This window comes from Loxodonta africana, chromosome 15 (genome assembly GCF_030014295.1).
Source record: "Loxodonta africana isolate mLoxAfr1 chromosome 15, mLoxAfr1.hap2, whole genome shotgun sequence".
Classification (NCBI taxonomy): domain Eukaryota; kingdom Metazoa; phylum Chordata; class Mammalia; order Proboscidea; family Elephantidae; genus Loxodonta; species Loxodonta africana.
The window spans coordinates 15,486,941-15,512,790 of record NC_087356.1 but is presented as its reverse complement, the minus strand read 5'-3'; the positions used below and the strand labels follow the sequence as shown (position 1 = coordinate 15,512,790).

The 25,850-nt window shown below is 42.9% G+C and overlaps 1 protein-coding gene across 6 annotated transcripts in view; it reads right to left on the bottom strand.

The window, feature by feature from the left end:
* Positions 1 to 25,850, bottom strand: part of RASA3 (RAS p21 protein activator 3) — a 268,967-nt gene that overhangs the window by 103,783 nt on the left and 139,334 nt on the right. For 4 of the 6 annotated variants that reach the window (XM_064268615.1, XM_064268616.1, XM_010593593.3 and 1 more), the window contains exon 3: positions 19,562 to 19,665. The exons of 1 other annotated variant lie outside the window; for it this stretch is intronic. In XM_064268615.1, coding sequence (XP_064124685.1) covers positions 19,562 to 19,665 — 104 coding nt within the window. Of the gene's footprint in view, positions 1 to 8,527; positions 10,178 to 19,561; positions 19,666 to 25,850 lie in introns of those variants that run through there. One more of the 6 variants, XM_064268617.1, reaches the window with a different exon arrangement.

The window sequence follows — 25,850 nt, the reverse complement described above, 5'->3', positions numbered from 1 at the left end:
AAGAGAGTAATCAGGAGAAGATGAGAAAAACCAAAGATTAAAAACTATAGGAAGACTTAATGATGAATGACTAAATACTTTCCTCCTGAGAAGAACATCGCTAAGATGTTGAATCTCATCACTCCTATGCAATAAGTAAAGAAAAAAAAAGTAAATAATTTAGAAAAGAAGATATAAAGATCTCTATTTACAGAATCCACCAAAAAAAATTTTTAAAGCCTACCAAAAAAAGCTACTGGAACTAATAAGTCAGTTTAGCAAAGTCATAGGACACAAAGTCAACATAGAAAAATCAACTATATTTCTATATCAAACAATGACAATGAAAACTGAAATTTTAAAAAGTACCATTTCCAAAATGGTGATTTGATGGTCCGTGCTTTTGGTATACTATCTAAGAAATCTTTGCCTGCTCCATCAAAAGCAGGAAAATAAAAATATATATATATACAGATAAATCTAACAAAATACATGCAAGATGTGTATCCTGAAGACACATTCCAAAACAGTGAGGAGATAAATTACAGAAGACCTAAGTATCTGGAGAGATAACCTATGCTCACGTTTGTCCTAGACACTGATCAACCACAATGTCAGAAGATTCAATCCTGTTAAGATTTAATTCTCCACAAATTATTCCACAAACTCAATACCATTCCAATCAAAATTCCTGTGGGCTTTTTGTGGAAACTGATTTGAAAATGACTATGACAATTCAAAGGACTTAGAATAGCCAAAACGAGTCTGGAAAAGAAGAACAAAGTTGGTGGTCTTACACTACTGGTTTAAAACTGATTTTGAAACTACAGTATCAGGACAGGGTGGTACTGGCATAAGGAAAGACATCACGTAGCTAAAGCAAATGGAAGAAATGATGAAGTAAAAGAGCTGAACAAAAGATTTCAAAAGGTGGCTAGAGAAGACAAGGTAAAGTATTATAATGATATGTGCAAAGAGCTAGAGTTAGAAAATCAAAAGGGAAAGAAATGCTTAGCACTTCTCAAGTTAAAAGAACTGAAGAAAAAATTCAAGTCTCCAGTTGCAATGGTGAAGGATTCTATAGGCTTTGTTCTTAAGCACTAAAAACTGGAAACCACCCCAAATATTCACCAACTGATGGATGGATAAATGAGTTGTGGTACATCTATACAATAGAATATTATTCAGCAATAAAGGAACAAACTATTGATATGTAGAACAACATGGATGTGTCTCAAAAGCATTATGCTAAGTGAAAGAAGCCAGCCACTGAAGACTGCATACCGTATGCGATAATTTATATACAACCTAAAGAAGGCAAAACTATAAGAATGGATATCAGATCAGGGGCTGGGGATGGGGGAAAGGGAGCAACTCTAAACAGGCACAAGGGAACTTTTTGGAGTGATGGAAATGTATCTTAATTATGGTGGTCTTTACACAACTGCTAACCAAAAGTTCAGCAGTTCAAACTCAACAGCCACCGTGAGGGAGAAAGATGTAGCAATCTGCTTCTGTAAAGATTACCCACTGCCGTTAATTCCGACTCATAGCGACCCTATAGGACAGAGGAGAACTGCCCCATAGTTCCAAGGAGTGCCTGGCGGATTGAAACTGCCAACCTCTTGGTTAGCAGCCGCAGCACTTAACCACTACGCCACCAGGGTTTCCTCTGTAAAGATTACCACCTTGGAAACCCTATGGAGCAGTTCTACTCTGTGCTATAGGGTCCCTGAGTCAGAATCGACTCGATGGCAATAGGTTTTACACAACTATACATAATGGTTGAAACTCATCCCCGCTCCCCCAAAAAAGGTGAATTTTATTGTATGTAAATTATGCCTCAATAAACCTGGCTTATAAAAGGAATAAATGCTTCATTTCATAACAAGTCCCCTGTTCCCCAAGAATAACATGCAGGAAAACCTCTCCCAGTCCTGAAGGGACTAAAGGAGGTAGTGTTACCAGAGCCAGGGTCCCCCAGAGGAAGATGGAGACTTAGAGGAAGGGGCCTCCTGGCAGGAACGACAATCACAATGGAGACACAATGGCTGCAGAGACAGGAAAAAGAGAAGAAATGCCCAGGCTTCTCTCTTCCCTCCTCTAATCTCCCAGCAGTACCTCCCATTGGCCAAATCAGACAGGACACCAGGCAGCAAGGGAGCCTGGGAAACGTGGTCTGCAGGGGTCAGAGCCCTGTGACACAGAGCAGAGCAGGGGGAGGTGAGGAGTATTTCTCAGAGAAAAACAAGCAGCACGGGGACCAACCCAAAACCAAACCCACTGCCATCCAGTCGATTCTGACTCATAGCAACCCTACAGGACAGGGTAGAACTGCCTCATAGGGCTTCCAAGGCTGTAGATTCTTATGGAAGCTGACTGCCACATCTTTCTCCTGCAGAGCAGCTGGTGGGTTTGAGCCACTGACCTTTTGGTGAGGATCCAAGCACTTAACCACTGCACCACCAGGCTCCTTGGCACAGGGACCACTTAATATAATTTTACTTACAAATAGCATCTAGTAGACATTAATTTTCCTCATTTTTATCCATCAAAGCTATAAATGGTAACCAGAGTTCCTGACCAGCATGAGATTGACCATTCTGCATTGAGGCAGCTCTCTCCAAAAGGGAAGAAAATTTGTCTTAGTCTGTCCAGGTACCTTAGAACAGGTAAGAAATGTTTCCCCTGTGCTTTTGGAAATACTGTAACCAGCTCCTGGGCCCACTGCTACTTTGGCTCATCCTACATGTCCAGGATTAATTGGTTGAAAACCTTCGATTCACTGACGGTTCTCTCTAGCTCTAAGAGTCTATGGTTCCATTAAATGTATGACTGCAAACCAAAGGACAATGGCAAGATGGATGACCACTTTCTATCTAGTACCCTCTTATGCTGGATATTTTCCGTTTGCCCCTCCAAGTCTACTTTTTATTCTTCCACCCAGCTCTCTGTCCTGGGAGGCTGACCCATATGTTCTACATCAACAGCTCCCTTGTGCTCTGGCTTTCAGTTGAATTCAGACAATGGGAGACACTGGTGGTAGATTTGAGGGTGGAAGGAGAGTGAGGCCAGGATATGTATTCTTCCAACTCTTACTTGACCAGATTACTGCATCCCTCTATCAGGTAGCCATGTAACCTCTCCTACAGCTACTGCTGTTTTTATTGGGTTTCGGTAGCTACTCCTTCCTCCTGACCCCTCAGGCTTCAGGGTAGTACTGGCTCCCTTGTGCTGCCAGCCCTGGGTGCTGCACCATTTCTTGGTCTCCCTTCACCCTGCACACACGCCCTTGTCAATGGTCCCTTTATTAAACTCTCTCTGATTACCCTGTTTGAATGTGCCATCTGCTTCCTGCTGCAACCATGATGGATACACCTCTCATTCCTTGACTTGAATGTCTAACGAAGGGCGTGTGTTGTCACATCAAAGAAATTCTGAAGATAACTGTAAAGTTCCTGAGGGTATACAGTGCTATTAGATCAGCTATGGATGAAACCATGAGTAAAAAGGGTTAAAAAGGAAGACGGCAAAGACACCAGCAACACTATTCTTATTTCCCTGACACAAATTTATACCCTAGTACTTGGTCTCTCATTCTTGGTAACAACATAATTACTAGGCATAACTTTAAATTATTACCAGAGACCCAGCCAGCCACTTATTTTTATGGCTGTAAAAATGATGGTGAAAATCTCGGTCAAACTGCACACTGACACACCATAATTTTAAAGCCACCAAGAATCACTAAACTGTGATTTTGTTGGTTATTTTTTAAAAATAGAAGATATCATGAACAGAATGATTAAAAAACACCTTATTTGATTATTTTGAGGGGAAATAATGCCAGAACTAACTTGATCGGGTTCTCTGATTAAATCATGTACCCTCCCCAAAAAAATTCTTTTTAATTTCTTTTTCCTGAGGGTTACCACTCAAAAAAAAAAATCCTCATACACCTCCATGTATTAATCAAATTTCTCTTAATTTTAGTAGAATCTAAGCCAATTACATTGACTGATATTAATACTGTATGTCCTTGTTTAGTTTCACCTATCAAATTCGGTTTGTCCAATACGGGCAGAATTTTGTTGAGGAGAATATCAACCTCTAACCAAATGGCTTAAGATTCTACAGTTGCACTCTTCTCCCCTTTCTTGTGCTTCCTTCCTTTCTTCCTTGAACAAATCTTTGAGCTCCTAGTGGTGGTGGGAATACACCAATGAGTGAGATATACTCAGGCCCTGCCCTCAAGAAGTTTACAGACCATGAGAAATGCCATCTAGTGACCACACAGTTACAGTAAGCAAAAGAAATGCCACAGAAGGTTAAGCACACTGAGGATAGCAGCTCAATCAGGCCGATGTAAAGCAGAGATGTTGCCTCCTTCAGCAAACCAACCAAACAAGAATCCATGAGGCCAACAGGTGGTAGGGAATGGAGGAGAAGACCCCTGAAGGTGGGCGTCCCAGACAGAGGATGCCACATATGCAAAGGCCAGGAAGCATGAGGGAGCATAGCCCCTTGAGAGACTGCAAGGTATTTAGTAGAACTGGAGCCCACTGTCTGGGGCGAGACGAAGAAGAGAAGGGGGGTGTGTCAAGAGATGAAGAAGTAAACCTTTGCAAGGGCCGATCATGAAGGGCTTGAATGCCAGTCTAAGGGTTTGGTTTTCATTCTGAGAGCAAAGTGGAGCCCATGCAGAATATCATTAGGAGAGTGCAGTGATCAAATTTGACTTTCAGAACCATTCCCCCTACCAAGATACTTTCAAACCCAAAACCAAGCCTGTTGCCGTCAATTCCAACTCATAGTGACCCTACAGGACAGAGTAGAGCTGCCTCATAGGGCTTCCAAGGAGCAGCTTGTGGATTCGAACTGTCTACCTTTTGGTTAGCAACTGAGCTCTTAACCACTGTGCCAGCAGGGCTCCCAAGATACATTGGGTATGGCTATTAGTGAGATCTTAAAGCACTCTACGTACCCTCTGCCACAGCTCTAAACTTGTAAAACTTTCTTCATCAAGTTTCATTTCAGATTTAAGGATTCTGCTTTGAAAGTTCTCTATCACAGTTCAGTCTTAAAATGAAGTCAAGTGTTAATTACCTGAGTTCCTATGTGATCCATGCCCATGTATTTCCTGAATAAACTTTGGTTATTTCTACTTAAATTGTAGCAGTTGCCACAAATGATCATTGAGAGCCAATCTCTCTATGGTAGGCTGAGTAATCACCCCCAAAGATATCCAGACCCTAATTCATGGGACCTGTGAATGTGACTTTACATGGCAAAAGGGACTTTGCAGAAGCAATTAAGTTATGGATCTTTCTTGAGACAGGAGATTATCCTGGATTTGTGGGGTGGGCCCGAAAGGTAACTACAAGGGTCCTTATAAGAGGAAGGCAGAAGGAGATTAACTACAGAAGGAAGAAGACAAGGACTGACAGGGGTGGGCCCGAAAGGTAACTACAAGGGTCCTTATAAGAGGAAGGCAGAAGGAGATTACCTACAGAAGGAAGAAGACAAGGTCTGACAACAGCAGACAGAGATCTGAAGGTACTACACTGCCGGCTTTGGAGATGGAGGAAAGGGCCATGAGCCAAGAAATGCAAGGAATGCAGCTCTAGAAGTTGGAAAAAAAGAAAAAAGCAAGAAACTAGAGTCTCCTCTAGACCCTCCAGAGGGAACACAGCCTTGCTGACAGTTGGTTTCAGCCCAGTGAAACCATTTTGGACTTCTGACCTCCAGACTGTAAGATAATACATTTCTATTGTTTTAAGCCACTAAATTTGTGATAACTTGTTGCGGCAGCAACAGGAAAGTAATAAACCAGTCACTGTCAAGTCAGCTCTGACTCAGGGCAACCCTAGGTGTGTCTGAGTAAAACCGTGCTCCATAGGGTTTTCACTGGCTGATTTTTCAAAAGTAGATTGCCAGACTTACCTTCTGAGGTGTCTGCAAGTGGACTCAAGCCCCCAACCTTTCAGTTAACATCCAAGCACATTAACCATTTGAAGCACCCAAGGGCCCACCCAGGGACTCCATACACTCTCCAAAGAGAGAGAGGAGGGAAGCGATTGATAAATGTTTGTCAATTACCTCTATTGGGGCTTACAACTTAGTGAAGCAAGTAGCTCAGCTCTGTTTCTTCAAATCTGCTCCTTCTCATGAGTTCTTCATCCCAGGAAATGATACTATCAACCATGTCCCACTCTCCATCATCCCCCGTCCATGATCCACCACTCTCCATCTGCTATCCATCATTCTTCACCACCATCATCCATCACTGCCTACCTTTCACCCATCATTTACCACCCACCATCCACCAGCCCTCATCCACTGCCACCATCCTAACAATCCATCGTCCATCATTCTCCTTCCACCACCACCATTGCTCATTTACCACCCACCATCCACCAGCCCTCATCCACTGCTACCACCCTAACAATCCATCGTCTATCATCCATCATTCTCCTTCCACCACCACTATTTCTCATTTATCACCCATCATCTACCAATCACCATCCTTCCCGCCCATCATCCATCATTTCGCATCCACCATCCTCCCCTACCCATGATCCACCATTCTCCTTCCACTACCACCATTCCCCTGTCTAAAAACAAATAAACCAAAGCTGTCGCTGTTGAGCAATTTTGACCCATAGTGACCCTATTCTCCACCCACCACCCATCATTGACCAATCAACATCCTCCACCACCATCATCCCCCATCCATTATCCACCATTCCTCTTCCACCACCACCATTCCTCATCTACCAATCATTGTCTACCATCTACCATTTTCCACCCGCTGTCTATGAACCATCGCTCATCCACGTAGTAATGCATATGAGTAACTCAGGAGTCATCCTGGGCTTCTCCTTTTTCCCCAGCCTCACATTCAATCCATTACTGCTTCTAAATAAAGGTGATAGAGCATACTCTTAACATTAGGTACGAAAACACAATAACATAAATCTTAGAACATGATTGCTTAGGTACAAACGTCAAGCTGGCTCACTCCAGTGTCCTCATCTGAAAAACGGGAATATTAATCGTACTGACCTCACAGAGTTGTTTTGAAAATCAAAGAGCCAATATTTGTAAAGTGCCTGTAGCAACACCTTCCACATAGTAAATACTGTATAAGTATTCATTAAATATGTAAATAAGAGAAATAAGTGTCAAAGACTTCTATTTAAATTTCTCCTCCTTTCCTACAACATGAATTCGGGCTCAGTTGTGCCAGAATAAACAGGCAGCACTTGCCCTTCTTTGAGTGACAGTATGAAAGACAGAGGAAATGGCAAAATGAAAGAAAGTACAGCTTGCTGAATCATTGCCATGATTATGTTTAATTTCTTCAGATCAAACACGAATCAATATCTACAACCATCAAAAACATTTTTAGCAAGCAACAAAATTCTACTAATAAATTCGCTGAAGTCCTAACCCAAAAATTAAGTTATATTATTTTTCCTTATTAACTAAACCATCCTAGCCAGAATAAAACAAGAATCAATACACTCTACTACACTTTCCTATACTGTATAAAGGTTCCTCACTGCCCCCTGCCCCTTTTTTTCTTTTTGTAAACCCCGTATCTGTATTGCCTTGGAAGCCTTATTCACCCAACTTCAATAGATTGAGTAAGAGGGTTGTGATGCTGCTAAGGGAGATGACCGGGATAGGAAATAAGCCACATGTGTGGACAGCGTGAGCAACTCACATGTGTACCAAGATCCTACTGAGGATAACTGCGTGAAGGAGAGGAAAAGGAAATGACAGAAAAGTATCAGATTAGAAGGGAAAGAAGGAAGCGAACAAGGGAAGAGGGGGAGGGAGGGGAAAAAAGGGGACGAAGGGAGGGAAGGTTGGAGGGAGGGAGGGAGGGAAGGAGGTTAGGTGAAAGGGAGAGAGGGAGGGTGGAAGCAAGTAAGGAGGGGATTCTAGGGCCAATTCCCCTCCGCTACTCCATAAGGAACACAATGATAGCACAAAAAGGATATGATTTTCGTTTTCTCAGACCACCCAGCAATGATGACAGTGAGCACAGCAGCTGAGAGAGGTGAACTGACTGCCCCTACAGGATTCTGAAAGTGCCTCTACGCCCGCCATTCCTGCTGTAGACACAGCTGATGTGGTAATTTTGTGGACAATTATTTCTTCACCCCCTCATCTAGTGAAGCAGAGTTACTCAGGTTTAGGATTGCTTTCATACTCGCAAAGCAGACAGTTGGTGCCAAAAATCCCAGAGAAAGCATAAATCTAAATGTTTAATTAAAATATGAAATGTTTAGACGGAAATTTTGTAAAGCCATCTATCACGCGCATAGGCAGGAGATGAAAATGTAATTCCGAGTGAAAGCAAATGAGTCACAGGGGACAATGGGAGGGAGCACCTACTCGAGGTTCCTTTTTTAGGGAAATGATTTCATGTAACAAGCAAAGAAAATATGAGACACACATTTCTTTTTCTATTTCTCAACTAATACTTATACCTATTTTTCTCCTAATACTCCATGAAATGATTGACTCCTTGACTCACCACTCATCATCTGTGCATCTTTAGGCAAGTTTCTTAACCAATCTGAGCTTCAGTTTCTTCTTCATAAAGGAAATGATGGTGATGCCTACTTCCTGAAATTAATACGAAGGTTAAATGTCCTAATTTTGTGCACATGAAAACACCCAGGACAGTGCCCGACATATCAATAAGTATTCAGTAAACGTTAGCTTCCTTCTTAGTATAATAATCATCTGAACCCATCGCCATCAAGTTGATTCTGACTCAGAACCACCCTATAGAACTGAGCAGAACTGCGCCATGGGGTTTCCAAGGAGCAGCTGGTGGGTTCGAATTGCTGGCCTTTTGGTTGGCAGCCAAATGCTTAACCACTGCGCCACCAGGGCCCCAAAAATCACCTTAGGAACGTGATAAAACTATAGATTCCCAGACCCAACCCCCAGAAAATCTGGGGTCCACAGGCATGGATGGTGATGTGGGTGCCTGAATTTTTAATGTATACCCCACATGCAAAGGAGAATCATGGTATTGCAGGACAGAGAGCATTTGATCTAATCATTGAAGGATGAATCAGATTTCATAAAACCAAGACACATTAAAAAGGCCTTCTAGTGTTAACACAAGAGTGCCCCAAAGGTAGAGCATACAGGAGGGGCAGGGAGTGAAGGATGCCTACGTAGGCGTGTGTGTGTGTGTGTGTGTGTGTGCATGTACATATGAGTGTGTTTATGTTGTGGCACATAGAAAGGCCAGAGTAGAAGTTGAGAAGTTAATCCCAGAAAACTAGCTTGGGGTCAGATTATAAAAGGTCTTGAATGCCACACTGGGGAGTACAGAATTCCTTCTCCAGGTCAGTTCAGGCAACGTGACCTCAAACTTTGTTGTTGTTGTTGTTACGTGACATCAAGTCGGTTCCGACTCATAGTGATCCCCTGCACAACAGAATGAAACACTGCCCGATCTATGCCATCCTTACAATCGTTATTATGCTTCAGCTCATGGTTGCAGCCACTGTGTCAATCCACCTCATCGAGGGTTTTCCTCTCTTCCACTGACCCTGTACTCTACCAAGCATGATGTCCTTCTGCAGGGACTGACCCCTCCTGACAACATGTCCAAAGTATGTAAGACGCAGTCTCGCCATCCTTGCCTCTAAGGAGCATTCTGGCCACACTTCTTCCAAGACAGATTTGTTTGTTCTTTTGGCAGTCCACGGTATATTCAATATTCTTCGCCAACACAATTCAAAGGCATCAACTCTTCTTTGGTCTTCTTTATTCATTGTCCAGCTTTCACATGCATATGATGCGATTAAAAATACCATGGCTTGGGTCATGCACACCTTAGTCTTCAGGGTGACATCTTTGCTCTTCAGCACTTTGAAGAGGTCCTTTGCAGCAGATTTGCCCAATGCAATGCGTCTTTTGATTTCTTGACTGCTGCTTCCATGGGTGTTGATTGTGCATCCAAGTAAAATGAAATCCTTGACAACTTCAATCTTTTCTAAGTTCATCATGATGTTGCTCATTGGTCCAGTTGTGAGGATTTTTGTTTTCTTTATGGTGAGGTGCAATCCATACTGAAGGCTGTGGTCTTTGATCTTCATTAGTAAGTGGTTCAAGTCCTCTTCACTTTCAGCAAGCAAGGTTGTGTCATCTGCATAATGCAGGTTGTTAATGAGTCTTCCTCCAATCCTGATGCCCCATTCTTCTTCATATAGTCCAGCTTCTCGTATTATTTGCTCAGCATACAGATTGAATAGGTATGGTGAAAGAATACAACCCCGACGCACACCCTTCCTGACTTTAAACCAATCAGTATCCCCTTGTTCGGTCCAAACAACTGCCTCTTGATCTATGTAAAGGTTCCTCATGAGCACAATTAAGTGTTCTGGAATTCCCATTCTTCACAGTGTTATCCACAGTTTGTTATGATCCACACAGACGAATGCTTTTGCGTAGTCAATAAAACACAGGTAAACATCCTTCTGGTATTCTCTGCTTTCAGCCAGGATCCATCTGACATCAGCAATGATATCCCTGGTTCCACGTCCTCTTCTGAAACCGGCCTGAATTTCTGCCAGTTCCCTGTCGATATACTGCTACAGCTGTTTTTGAATGATCTTCAGCAAAATTTTGCTTGCGTGTGATATTAATGATATTGTTCTATAATTTCCACATTCGTTTGGATCACCTTTCTTGGGAATAGGCATAAATATAGATCTCTTCCAGTCAGTTGGCCAGGAAGCTGTCTTCCATATTTCTTGGCATAGATGAGTGAGCATCTCCAGCACTGCATCTGTTTGTTGAAACATCTCAATTGATATTCCTTCAACTCCTGGAACCCTGTTTTTCGCCAATGCCTTCACAGCAGCTTGGACTTCTTCCTTCAGTACCATAAGTTCCTGATCATATGCCACCTCTTGAAATGGTTGAATATCGACTAATTCTTTTTGGTATAATGACCCTGTGTATTCCTTCCATCTTCTTTTGATGCTTCCTGCATCGTTTAATATTTTCCCCATGGAATCCTTCACTACTGCAACTCGAGGCTTGATTTTTTTCTTCAGTTCTTTCAGCCTGAGAAACGCCGAGTGTGTTCTTCCCTTTTGGTTTTCCATCTCCAGCTCTTTGCACATGTCATTATAATACTTTACTTTGTCTTCTCGAGAGGCCCTTTGAAATCTTCTATTCAGTTCTTTTACTTCATCAATTCTTCCTTTTGCTTTAGCTGCTTGATGCTCAAGAACAAGTTTCAGAGTCTTCTCTGACATCCATCTTGGTCTTTTCTTTCTTTCCTGTCTTTTCAGTGACCTCTTGCTTTCTTCATGGATGATGTCCTTGATGTCATTCCACATCTCATCTGGTCTTCAGTCACTAGTGTTCAATGCATCAAATCTATCCTTGAGATGGTCTCTAAATTCAGGTGGGATACGCTCAAGGTCATATTTTGGCTCTTGTGGATTTGCTCTGATTTTCTTCAGTTTCAGCTTGAACTTGCATATGAGCAATTGATGGTCTGTTCCACAGTCGGCCCCTGGCCTTGTGCTGACTGATGATATTGAGCTTTTCCATCGTCTCTTTCCACAGATGTAGTCAGTTTGGTTTCTGTGTGTTCCATCTGGCGAGGTCCATGTGTATAGTCACCGTTTATGTTGGTGAAAGAAGGTATTTGCGATGAAGAAGTCACTGGTCTTGCAAAATTCTATCATTCGATCTCCAGCATTGTTTCTATCACCAAGGCCATGTTTTCCAACTACTGATCCTTCTTCGTTTCCAACTTTTGCATTCCAATCGCCAGTAATTATAAATGCATCTTGATTGCATGTTCGATCAATTTCAGACTGCAGCAGCTGATAAAAATCTTCTGTTTCTTTATCTTTGGCCCTAGTGGTTGGTGCTTAAATTTGAATAATAATCGTATTAACTGGTTTTCCTTGTAGGTGTATGGATATTATCCTATCACTGACAGCGTTGTACTTCAGGATAGACCTCAAACTTAGCACTTTTTTTTTTTAAATAAATCTAGACTATAAAATGGAAATACAGTAGCCCTAAAGAAGAGTTTCTTGAGACTGAAGACTATAAAACATCTTGAATTTTTAAAATGGGACAAATATAATGTTTAGAGGTCTTTTCAAATGTCATTCATTTTTTTCAACAAATGTTTACTAAATACCTACTGTGCTTAAAGCAACATGACAGATGTTGAAGAAAGATAACAATGGAATATTTTCTGGACCCTGATTATGTAGAGCCCTGTTAAGCATTTTGAACTTTATCCTAGGTGTGACCAGACACTATTGATGAGTTTTAAACTAGGGAGAGGAAACGATAGCTTGCACTTAGAAAAGGGAACTCTGGAATGGAGGGTGAGAATGAATGGATCTAAAGAGAGAGCTTAGGAAGCTATAGTAAACTTTAGTCCAAGCAAGAAATGATGGCGGCTTAGAGTAGCAGCAAGAGAGATGGAGAGAAATGGGGAATTCTAGAGGTATTTATGACAGGACTAAGGTCTTGATGAGTCTTCTGTGAGGGGCTAGGAAAGAAGAGGTGGCTAGGTTTACTCAGAGACAAAGAACCCTTGAAGATGATCATGGGTTCAGTGGTGAGCATAATGTATCTGAGATGTCTGTGAGACAATCAAGGGGAGATGTTGAATTGGAAGCTGGATGGATAGGTTCAGAGGTAAAGGGACTGTAGAGGAACAGCCAAAGAGTAAAACCAAGGGAATGTATTGTCAAGAAAACTGAAGGAGAAAGAGCTTCAATGGAAAGGGAATGGTCAACTCACTGAACACTGCTGGGAGGTCCATTAAGATCTGGACTGATATATCCCTTGGTTTGGCAATATCGGTGACCTTATCAAGAATAACTACTCTGGAGGGGTAAAGTAAAGGGTAGGTTGGAAGGCTTGAAGAGTGATCCGTTGGCCAGAAAGTAGAGAAAAGACAGGTAGACAAACCAGTGAGATGAAGTCTGCATGATTCAAACAGACTTGAGACACAAATTATCAATACTCAGGGGCTGAGCCTCCAAAATTCTTTTCTTCTCCCAGGAATGTTCGGTGCTACAAAACAGACATAATCTTAATGCTTACATTAAAATAACCATCGTTGTTACCATGTTTGGCCTCTCCATTTCCACCTTCATTACCAGAGTGAACATGAACAGGGTTTTTTTCTGGGACAGATGAACACTCATGAACCCTTTGAGTTTGGTTAAGAAACCCCAGGAGATCACAGGGTAGAAAAGCCTTAAGGGAAAGTCCTTGATCTAAAATTGGCCCTGCGTGGTGTAAGATGTTCTGAGTATCCCAGTAGCAGCCAGTAGATATTTTTAGGAAATGGGTTGCCCCTCTTATCCCAAGTCAGTCAAACTAGGAAGCTCGAAAGCTTCCCAGAACCATGCTTTCGAAATATTTTACAAATTAAAACATTACTGAAGCAGTGCTCTGAAATCAGGGAATTGTTTTCCCTTTCATACATTCTAGGAAATACCCTCCACATATTGCTGGATGTAGCTCCTCAAGGACAGATGAAATGCTTTGCCAGGAACCAGGAGGTGTTAGCTCAGCAATTGACAGCTGCTGAAACGGCAGCAATCTGTTCCACAGGCCATGGATGCAGCAAAGCCATCGGACTACATAGTCATAAAGGCGCAACTCACAGTTTAAAATACACGCCAGCAACCTCAAGAAACTTCAACGACAAAAGGTCCACTGAAAAACCCCGGCCTCTCTCTTCAGAATGAGCTGATTTACAGTGTATATTGGCTCTATTCATTTTCTGCTTCTCCATCAAATTCCGCTCCAATCACACCAATGGAGTCTATTCCAGGGGGAAAAGGCGTAATTTACACTGTTTGTTATACCAGGCATTTTGAATTCACAAGAGCTCAGTGATGCAGCCTGGAATTTATTTTTAAACATTTCTTTTTTTTTTTTGGTATGCCTGGTGGGAAAGCAGAAAACAAACATAGGGTTTGTTTCTGCAAGGTTAATTGGAGATCCTTTTTCTTTTTTAGTTTGGCCTTCGAATGTTTTCCTCAAAAGGATTCGTGTGTTCTGATTAAAATTAATTTCACTTATTCTCACTTCTAGGGTGTCACTAAACTGTCTGGCAGCCTTTCTCACACAGAGCCCCCGGTTAATTCACTGCTTACAACGGATGCCTCAGTCATGGCAGTAGAGAGAAATGATACAACTTTTGGCTTCCTGAGGCAGTACCTAACCAACTTATGGAGCTCTGGTGGCTCAACAGTTAAGCGCTCGGCTGACAGCCAAAAGGTTGGCGGTTTGAACCCACTCAGTGGCTCCTTGGGACAAAGACCTGGTGATCTGCTTCTATAAAGATTACAGTCAGAAAACCCTATGGCAGAGCTCCACACTGTCCCGTGGATGGGGTCGCTGTAAGTTGGGATCAACTCGACAGCACCTGAGAACCACTGCCGCTTAAGTAAACACACCAGTGTGTAACTCAGGGCGAGGAGTGTAGGCAGCAGGGGTAAGGGCTCTCGGTTGTTAAATCCCTCTCCTATTGAAGTCTCAGGGTGGCCAAATTCCACCACCTGGGCTGGGCTTCACACTCAGCTGGAGGTCCTTTCTACAAACCAACGCCCCTGAAGGAGCACCCCTCCCTACTGCAGTGAAAGGGCAGGGAATTCGGAACAAGAGCGGCTGGGTTGTGGCCCCAACCTCATCGTCAGCCCTCAGCTGTGCAATGAAAGGCAAGTTCTACAACCCCTCTAAAATATAGTTTCCTGTGCTTCAGGACGGCAAGACTCTTATCTATTTTGCTTATTGCTGGACTCACACTGCCTAAAACGGTGCGGCCGGCATATGGCAATGAGTAAGGAAGGAATGAATGTCGGAACTGTGAGAATACATTTAGTCAATAATTACACCTGCACCAACTGTAAATCACAATACAAATAATTAACAAACACTAATATCACTAACATTGGGAGCTGTAGCATGAAAGAGAATATATGGAGTAGCCCAGACGCTGGTGAGAAGTGAGAAAAAAGGGGCACAGATAGGTGGGAGCTATTGAGCACAAGGTGACCCACTTCCCAGAGTTTTCTGAGGCTGCTCCTGTTAACAAGTGCCTTAGACCTGGTCTGGCCTGGCCTGTCGAGGATGCACCAAGCTGGACCGAGCCACTCCAGCATCCTCACACCACAGCTGGACTTAAAACCTGATGGGCAGCCCAGCCCATGAGCAAATGTGTACCAGGAGAGTGCCAGCCTAGGGCACAAACCTTTCTCTGCCCATGGAAGTTTATACCCCATGCATTCTTATGACAGCAGACTATAGAGAAAAACCACAGCAAAATCTCATAAAATGCAATAATCCAAGCTCTGAAGAATGACTCTCCAACAAAGCACAGATGGGCTCTGGGTGTTGCCAACAGTTAAGTGCTCAACTACTGGCCGAAAGGTTGGCTGATGGAGTCCACCCAGAGGTGCCCAGGAAGACAGGCCTGGAGGTCAACTTCAGAAAGGTCACAGCCTTCAAAACTGTATGGAGCAGTTCTACTCTGCACACGTGGGGTCACCGTGAATCAGAAGCGACTCAAAGGCAACTAACAACAACGATAATAAATGCACAAATGCATTTTAGATGGCATTTATTTGAAAATAAATAAATTGCTGTCTGGTGTCTCTACTGTAACAGACATGGAATTTTCACACACAATCACCTGCCCCCTCTGCTTATGACAAGCATCTGCTCCAGGGTTTCTCAGACAAATGGTCTGGATAAAGAAATTTCATTCATTTGGGAATCTATAACCACTGCTCTTTCATTACATGTTCACCACCTCAACAGGCTATAAATAAACATGGCTTCTTTGGAGCTGAAGAATATTAACAGTCTTGCCTCTCTCTCTCACCAGGGTTAACACAGAAGTGGTTGGTGACTGTTAGCCATGGCAGGTTTGGTGTTTTTTTCTTGCTCTTTGCTAAATTGGAGGCCATCACTGAATTGTCATTATCCTTCCAGTCATTTCCAAGTCATAGTGACCCCATGTACAACAGAACAAAATACTGCCCAGTCCTGTGTCATCCTCACAATGATTGTCACAGCCACTGTATTAATCCATCTCATTGAGGGTCTTTCTCTTTTTCGCTGACCCTCTACTTTACCAAGGATGATGTCCTTCCCCAGGGACCGGTCCCTCCTGATAACATGTCCAAAGTACATGAGATAAAGTCTCGCCATCCTCACTTCCAAGGAGCACTCTGGCTGTATTTCTTCCAAGACAGATCTGTTCAGTCTTCTGGCAGTCCACTATATATTCACTATTCTTCACCAACACCATAATTCAAGTGCATGAATTCTTCCTCAGTCTTCCTTATTCACTGTCCAGTTTTCCCATGCATATGAAGCAATTGAAAATACCATGGCTTAGGTTAGGTGTATCTTAGTCCCCAGAATGAGATTTTTGCTTTTTAACACTTTGAAGAGGTTTTTGTAGCAGATTTGCCCAATGCAATACGTCATTTGATTTCCTGACTGCTGCTTCCACGAGCATTGATGGTGGATCCAAGTAAAATGAAATCCTTGACAACTTCAATACTTTCTCCATTTATCATGATGTTGCTTATTGGTCTAGTTGTGAGGATTTTTGTTTTCTTTATGTTGAGGTATAATCCATACCAAAGGCTGTTGTCTGATTTTCATCAGTAACTGCTTCAAATTCTCTTCACTTTCAGCAAGCAAGGCGTGTCATCTGCGTATCGCAGGTTGCTAATGAATCTTCCTCCAATCCTGATGTCCTGTTCTTCTTCATATAGTCCAGCTTCTCGAATTATTTGCTCAGCACACAGAATAAGTATGGTGAAAGGATACAACCCTGACACACACCTTTCCTAACTTTAAACCACGCAGTATCCCTTTGTTCTGTTGGAACGATTGACTCCTGATTCATGTACAGGTTCCTCACGAGCACAATTAAGTGTTCTGGAATTCCCACCCTCTGCAATATTTTCCATAATCTGTTATGATCCACACAGCCAATGTCTTTGCAAAGACAATAAAACACAGGTAAACAACTTCCTGGTATTCTCTGCTTTCAGCCAAGATTCATCTGACATCAGCAATGATGTCCCTTGTTTTACATCCTCTTCTGCAACGGTTTTTGAATTATATTCAGCAAAATTTTACTTGTGTGTGATATTAATGATATTCGATAATTTCTACATTCTGTTGGATCACTTTTCTTTGGAATGGACACAAATATGGATCTCTTCCTATTAGTTGGCCAGGTAGTTGTCTTCCAAATTTCTTGGTAGAGATGAGTGAGTTCTTCTAGTGTTGCAACTGTTTGTTGAAACATCTCAATTGGTATTCTGTCAATTTCTGGAGTCCTGTTTTTTGTCACTGCCTTCAGCGCAGCTTGGACTTCTTCCTTCAGTACCATAGGTTCTTGATCATATGCTACCTCCTGAAATGGCTGCACACTGACCAACTGTTTTTGGTACAGTGACTCTGTGTATTCCTTCCATCTTCTTTTGCTGCATCCTGCATCATTCAGTATTTTGTCCATAGAATTCTTCTATGTTGTAACTTGAGGTTTGAATTTTTCCTTCAGTTCTTTCATCTTGAGAAATGCTGAGCGTGTTCTTCCCTTTTGGTTTTCTAACTCCAGCTTTTTGCAAGTATCATTATAATACTTTACTTTGCCTTCTCAAGCCACCCTTGGAAATCTCCTGTTCAGCTCTTTTACTTCATCGTTTCTTCCATTCGCTTTAGCTACTCGACATTCAAGAGCAAGGTTCAGAGTCTCTTCTGGCATCCGTTTTGGTCTTTTCTTTCTTTCTTGTCTTCCTTTTGCTTCCTTTTGCTTTCTTCATGTATGATGTCCTTGATGTCATTCCCACAACTCGTCTGGTCTTCAGTCATTAATGTTCAATGCATCAAATCTATTCTTGAGATGCTCTCTAAATTCAGGTAGGGTATACTCAAGGTGGTACTTTGGCTCTGGTGGACTTGTTTTTAATTTTCTTCGGCTTCAACTTGAGCTTGCATATGAACAATTGATGGTCTGTTCTGCAGTTGGCCCCTGGCCTTGTTCTGACTGACGATATTGAACTTCTCCATCTTCTCTTTCCACAGATGTAGTTGATTTGATTCCTGTTATTCCATCTGGCAAGGTCCATGTGTATAGTCACCACTTAGGTTGTGGAAAAAAGGTATTCACAATGAAGAAGTCATTGATCTTGCAAAATTCTAGCACAAGATTTCTGGTGTTCTTTCTATCTTCAAGGCCATATTTCCCAACAACCAATCCTTCTTTGTTTTCAACTTTTGCATTCAAATCATGGGTAATTATCAATGCATTGCAACCCTCTTTTTAAAATAGAGGGAAACTGCAGGCTCAGAGAAGTAAGTGCCCTGCCTAAGGCCTAGTATCTAATAAGTGGCTCAGCTAGAATTCCAGTGCAGATGTGCCTGGCCCCAAAGGCTCTCTTTGTAACAACTACACACTCTCTTTCCCTGGGTGACCCTTCACTTGTCTGACACTGTTGAAGGGTGACAGGAATCAGGAATGGGCAACAGTCTGGAGCTTGTGAGGAGAAAGGACAACTATAAAAATCTCTCAAATATCTCCATTCCAGACGGACTCCTGGAGAGGAGCCATTAGGGATCATTTGGGGACTGGTTTGAAAGATGCATACACACTTGCCTTGAAGCACAGGCTCCCAACTATATTTTGGTCTCCCTAATGTAATGTGAATGGGTGCAGTGATGGTTCAGTGGTAGAACTCTCACCTTCTGTGCTGGAGACCTGAGTTCGATTCCCAGCCAACACACCTCATGTGCAACCACCACCCATCTGTCAGTGGAGGCTGTGTGTTGCTATGATGCTGAGCAGATTTCAGCAGAGCTTCCAGACTAAGACAGATCAGGAAGAAAGGCCTGGTGATCTACTTCTAAAAATCAGCCATTGAAAACCCTATGGATCACAATGGTCTGATCTGCAACTGTTCATGGGGATAGCACAGAACCAGGAGGCGTTTTGTTGCATTGTATATGGAGCTGCCATGGGTCGGTAGCCAACTCCACTGGACAGCAGCTAACAACAATAATGTAAGGTGAATTCATGGTTTAAAGCTCCACAAAGCACTGATGTTTTGGGGAAAAGCTGCTCTTGCCCATGCGAGGCTTTGGAGTCAGACTACAGCATGAACACTGGCATGGCCCCATCCAAGCCTAGAATGGCAAAGACACAGGAGACCCATAGCCCAAGACCACGGAGAGTCCAGAGAAATTATAATTTAAAGGGCTGTGTCCATAACAAGGAATAACCCCAGCCTCCCCAAAGGACTGCACATTCACCTCAGTACAGTCTCAAGGATATACCACAATTTCACTTTTTAAATGTATATCCAACTGTCTTCAAATATGCTAACTATACATTCGGTTCTAGTTCAGGACAGGATGGGCATGTTTAGAAGAGGCTATCCCACTTCTGCCATGCCAGAATAAGACTCCAAGTGCCTCTGCTCAGACGATGGGAAAAAAAAAAAAAAAAATCCATATAAATACCTACCGATGATGGAATCCCTCCGGAAAACGTCTCTATCAAAAATGTAAAATGACAGGTGGCGAAAACTCCGAGGAATTTCACAGTAAAAGTCTTCTCCATAAAAGGGGCTGGACAAATAAACAAAACGAGCATCATTAGAATACACGCCACGGGGTTATCTGTACTTCCTACTGAGCAGGCCAGCGTTGCTAATTAATCTGTGGAGAACCTGTCCTTAGTGCCTGAGTTCTTAGCCCCGGAGGTTTTCATGGTCTGTCTTGAAGGCTCTAAGCACTGCTTTTCAAGTATATGCAATTTTATTTTTCAGTGCACCATAAAAATACTTCATACCATGTTTCACTTGTGGGACATGGAACTGCAGTTTCATAATTGGGGTAGAATAAACGAAATAGTAAACAGGCTTTAAAAGATCTTCAGAGATTATCTCCCCAGTATTCATCCCAAAAGCATGTATAGTAAACGAATGAGCATGTTTGTATTACTAGACTTGATTTAGCTGACAGTTCGGGAAAATCGGAAAGCTTGACAAAGACTGTGACAATTAACGAAACTATTTCTATTGCATGCATTCAAGTTTAACACAAATACTAAACCAAAAACCCAAACACGTTGTCGAGTCGATTCCGACTCATAGTGACCCTGTAAAACCCAGCCCAGTGCCATCGAGTCGATTCCGACTCATAGTGACACAAAAGAACTGCCCCATAGGGTTTCCAAGCAGCGGCTGGTGGATTCGAATTGCCGACTTTTTGGTTAGCAGCTGAGCTCTTCACCGCTGCACCACCAGGGCTCCACAAATACTAAAGGACTGCCATAATGTTTTACAGGTGACTGTTTTTGAGTAGGGGTGGCAGCACTCACTTTACCTCAGAAGTAAGACACAGCATCCCAGTTTCATGGCATCCGCCCAGAAACTGATCCTCTTTTTCCCATGATTCAGTGTGGACTCCCGACTGGGCAGCCATGGCGCCGCTCTCCCTCTGCCACAGCTGATCGCCCCCTTCACAGATCCCACCGCCTAGTTCAGCCCACGCATGAATCACCCTGACAGATGCGGCAAGCACCACAGATGGAAACTCAAAAATAAATTGCTAATTCTAATTAAGGGGCAGAAAGCCAGTGGGCTTTATCATTAAACAAACCTCCCCATCGTTCTGGTCAGGCCCAAAGCTGGGGTTAGGAAAGGTGGTTCATTAGAGCCAGGACAAACACACACACACAAAACGGCACAGCATTGGACCTACCTGAACTACTGGGGAAATTCGGCAAGTGCTTCAGTGCATACACACACTCGGAATTAACCTTCAAATGTGATATGATCAATTTTCATGCACGTTCATGCTAAGGTTTAGAATGGGAACATGTAAATTAGGTATGAACAAAAACAGTATGCTACATTTTGTCAGAAGGCAACAGAAAGAAAGAAGAATGTATATTTCTAAACAAATATGAAGAGAAAGGTAATAAACAGCTATGCGTGTCTCACAGTGAAGGTTTATTGTGAAGGGAAAAGACGACAACAGAAATGAGAGGAGGGACAGAGGGAGGGAGAGGAGGAGGATCAGTTTCCAACTAAGAGAATTCTAAGACTGTATTTTATCAACTCTGAGATGTACCCTTTTATCCTTCACAGTTTAGAGCCGCTGAAATCAAAATCAGGTCCATAGTGACACAAATGGTTTGTGCCTGAACCCTGGTGGCACAGTGGTTAAGAGCTATGGCTGCTAACTGAAAGGTCCACAGTTCAAATCCACCAGCCGGTCCTTGGAAACCCTCTGGGGCAGTTCTACTCTGTCCAACACAGTCTCTGTGAGTCAGAATTGACTCAACGTTAACAAATTTGGTCTGGACTAGCCTAAAGGTTGGCGGTTTGAACCCACCCAGTGACGCCACAAAAGAAATGCCTGACAATCTGCTTTTGTAAAGATTACAGCCAAGAAAATCCTGTGGAGCAGTTTTATTCTGTAACATATGGGGTCACCACGAGTCAGAATCGGCTCAACAGCAGTGGCTTTGGGTATTGAAATCAAAATAGATCTTGAAATCAATGTAAGAAAATTATTTCACAAAATAATTAGCATTGCATTTTCTTAGGAGCGCATAAAATTATGGTACATCTGATAACTGACAATGTCATAGATTCAATAAAATACAGTATGTTGGTGGCACGATGCCCTATCACTTGATCTTGTATCACCCATGTTGTTTCCCATGATGAAATCACCAGAATAGAGACTTTCTCCTAAAACACAGACACGCAGTATGTTAGTCAAACACTGTAGCTGAAGTCAAAATCACTCAGCTACAGAAACAGAGGCATAACCCACTGACTCATTTTGTAGCTCAGGGTCAGCTCAGTGTGACCCAATTAACAAGAGAAGGATGGAGCGAATAGAACAAACCTGAAACCTGGAACCCAATAAGGTGAGGTGAGCTGTGGGGACCCCTGGCAGCTCGGTGGTTAAGAGCTCGGTGAATAACCAAAAGGTTGGCAGCTAGAAACCTTTGAAACCCTATGCAGTAGATCTACTCCGGTCCAACAAGGTTGCTCTGAGTCCAAATTGACTGAATGGCAATGGGTTTGGTTTGGTTTTATGCATGGTAAGGGAAATTCTAGGCCTCCCAGCAGAATGTGACGCGGCAAGGGATGAGATGGGTACAAGGATCAGCAGTCTCAGGAAGATACATCAAGAGGTGTCAGGGTAGTCGGCCATTCACTCATTTTAGCAATAAACACCTCCCAAGAGCCTACTCTCTACCAGACACGGTGAAATGAAGGTGTCCAAAATGAAGACCCTGCTTTCAATGGCCCTACAGGGTAAAGGGGGAGATAGACAAGAAAAGAGACCATCACAATCCAGATCGATGCGTCTGGTGGAAAGCGAAGCATGAAGGGCTTTGGGAACCCAGGGAAAATATGAATACAGCTCAGGAGCAAAGGGGCATAGAAGGTGATGAAAGCAAATGGGCAGAAGCTGGGGGAGAAGGCAGCCCAGGAGCCATGGCTGAGATCCAGAATTGGGCACAGGTGGGTACTGCCCAAGCCCTGGCTTGCCTGAACCTGAAGACAGCAGTGAGTTGGCGGGTGGTGGTCATCAGCAGTCAGCTGGGAAGAATGGCCTCTAGATGGCCAAAATATTCTTGAAAAAGAACAACAAATTTGGAGGACTCACACTTCCCGGTTTTGAAACTTACCACAAAGCAACAGTAATCAAGACAGTATGGTAATGGCATAAGGACTGACACAAGAATCAATATAGTCCAGAGCTGGATGATTTTCAACAAAGGTGGAAAGGCAATTCAATGAGGAAAGGAAAGACTTTTCAATAAATGGTGCTGGGACAACTGGATATCTAAATGCAAAAAGATGAATTTGGACCCTTACCTCAAAGGTCACAAAATGTAACCCAAAATAGATCAGAGACCTAAATGTAAGGCTTAAAACTATAAAACCCTTAGAAGAAAATATAGGAATAAATCTTTGTGGACTGGAGTTAAGATTTCTTAGCTATGACATCAAAAATATTATTGCTAAAAGAAAAAAAATTGGTAAACTTCATAGAAATTAAGAAACATTAAGAAAGTAAAAAGAAGCCACAGACTGGGACGAAATATTTGCAAATCATATATCTGATAAGGGACTTACATCTAGAACACATAAAGAACTCTTATAACTCAATAAGTAGACAATTCATTAAAAAAAATAAGAAAAATATTTAAACAGATGTATCATCAAAGAAAATAAATGGCCAACAAGTATATAAAAAAATGTTCAATATCAGTAACCATCAGAGAAATCAAAATTAGAACTATGAGCTACCACTTCACACCCACTAGGATGGCTATAATAAAAAAGATGGACAGTGTCTTAGTTATCTAGTGCTGCTATAACAGAAATATCACAAGTGGCTGGCTCTAACAAAGAGAAATTTATTCTCTCACAGTCTAGGAGGCTGAGTCTGAATTCAAGGTGCCAGCTCCAGGGGAAGGCTTTCTCTCTCTGTAGACTCTGGAGGAAGGTCCTTGTCACCAATCTTCTCCTGGTGTAGAAGCTTCTCAGCGCAGGGGCCCTGGATCCAAATGACTCACCTTTCTCCTGGCTCTTGTTTCTTGGTGGTATGCAGTCTCCCGTATCTCTGCTTGCTTCTGTCTTTTATATCTCATAAAAGATTGGCTCAGGACACAATCTAATCTTGAAGATTGAGCCCTGCCTCATTAACATAACTGTTTCTAATTCTGCCTCATTAACTTCGTAAAGGTAGGATTTACAACACAGGAAAATCACATCAGATCACAAAATGGCAGACAGTCACACAATACTGGGAGTCATGGCCTTGCTAAGTTGACACACATTTTGGGGGGACACAATTCAATCCATAACATTCCACCCTATGGCCCCCCAAATTCATGTCCTTGCCACATGTAAAACATATTCACTCCATCATATCATAGTGAAAGTCTTAGTTCAATTCCAAGTCCAAAACCCAAAAATCCTTCTCATCTGTGAAATCTAGAATACAAGTTATCTGCTTCCAAAGCATAACGGTGGAACAGGCACAAGCTAGACATTTCCATTACAAATGTGAGAAATTGGTGGGAAAGAAGGGATAACAGGCACCAAGCATGTCAGCAGAACACATTACACTAGCCCTCAAGGCTTGAAAATAATCCTCTGCTCTCCGAGACCATTTAAGCAATGGCCCTGTCCTCCAGACTCTGGGTGTTGGCCACACTCTCCAGATTCTGAATAGACATTCCTTGGCTCTGGGATTCAGCTCCGTCTTCCAGGTCCACTGGAACGGCAGCTCTGCTCCCTCAGTGTCTTAGTCATCTAGTGCTGCTATAACAGAAATACCACAAATGGATGGCTTTAACAAAGAGAAGTTTATTCTCTCACAGTCCAATAGGCTAGAAGTCCGAATTCAGGGTGCCATCTCCAAAGGAAGGCTTTCCCTCTCCATTGGCTCTAGAGGAAGGTCCTTGTCATCAGTTTCCTCTTGGTCTGGGAGCATCTCAGCACAGGAACTTCAGGTCCAAAGGATGAGCTCTGCTCCCGGCGCTGCTTTCTTGGTGGTATGAGGTTCCCAACTCTCTGCTTGCTTCCCTTGCCTTTTATCTCTTGTAAGATAAAAAATGGTGCAGGACACACCCTAGGGAAACCCCCTTTACATTGGATGAAGGCTGTGACCTTAGTAAGGGTGTTACAATCCCACTCAAATCCTTTTTAACCACAGGCAGAGATTATGATTTATAACACATAGGAAAATCACAAAATGGAGGACGACCACACACGGCCTAACCATGCTGACACATATTTTTGCGGGACACAATTCAATCCATTACACTTAGTTTTGGGCAGCCCCATTCTCCTAAACCATCTGAGTGATGACCCTACCTCCTTGGCCCCGGCAGGCCTCCTTCTGCCGCTTGGGCATGGCAGCCCTGTCCCCTCAGCTTTGGGAAGCAGATCCGGCCCCAACCTGCTGCCACTCATGAATGGCAGCCCCACACTCCAGAACCGAATTGGTGAAGATCTGACTCTTTGAAACCCGGAAGGTTGTGGTCTCACCCTCTGAAGCCCCAGAGTCCATGGCTCTACCCTTTAAGACTGAGGCAGCTCTGCTTCCTGTGTTCCTTGTGTCTTCAGCATCTGTTTCCTAGTTCCTTGGCTTCTTGGACATTTGGTCCCCACCACCCAAATCTGCCCTGGTGGGGCAAATGTTCAAAGCTCTTTAGCTCCACCACTAAGTGCCTGGAGACACCCCACCCCGCCAAGAAGTCTCCTGCGCCAAGGCACTCAGCTCTCTTGCTCCGTGGGTCAGCTCCAGAGCTTTCTCACGCTGCTCTCCTGGTTCTGCTGCCGCTGTTTTTCTGCTATTTCTCTGCACTGCTTCTTGCCATATGCGCCACATCTAGTGTAAGAGCTCTCCTCACTTCCTTCCGAGTCTTCACCAGGACTGTCCTTGATGTCCATAATTCCACCAACACTTTCTTCAAGGCAATCTAGGCTTTCACTATTAGGCACTTTAAAAGTCTTCCAGCTTCTACCCATTCACAGTTTCAAAATCGTTTCCACATTTTAGGCACCCCACTCTCTCAGTACCAAATTCTGTCTAAGTTATCTAGTGCTCCTATAAGAGAAATATCACAAGTGGATGGCTTTAACAAAGAGAAACTTATTCTCTCACAGTCTAGGAGCCTAAGAGTCCAAATTCAGGGCACCAGCTCCAGGCAAAGGCTGTCTCTCTCTGCCGGACTCTGGAGGAAGGTCCCTGTCAGACAGTAACGATGT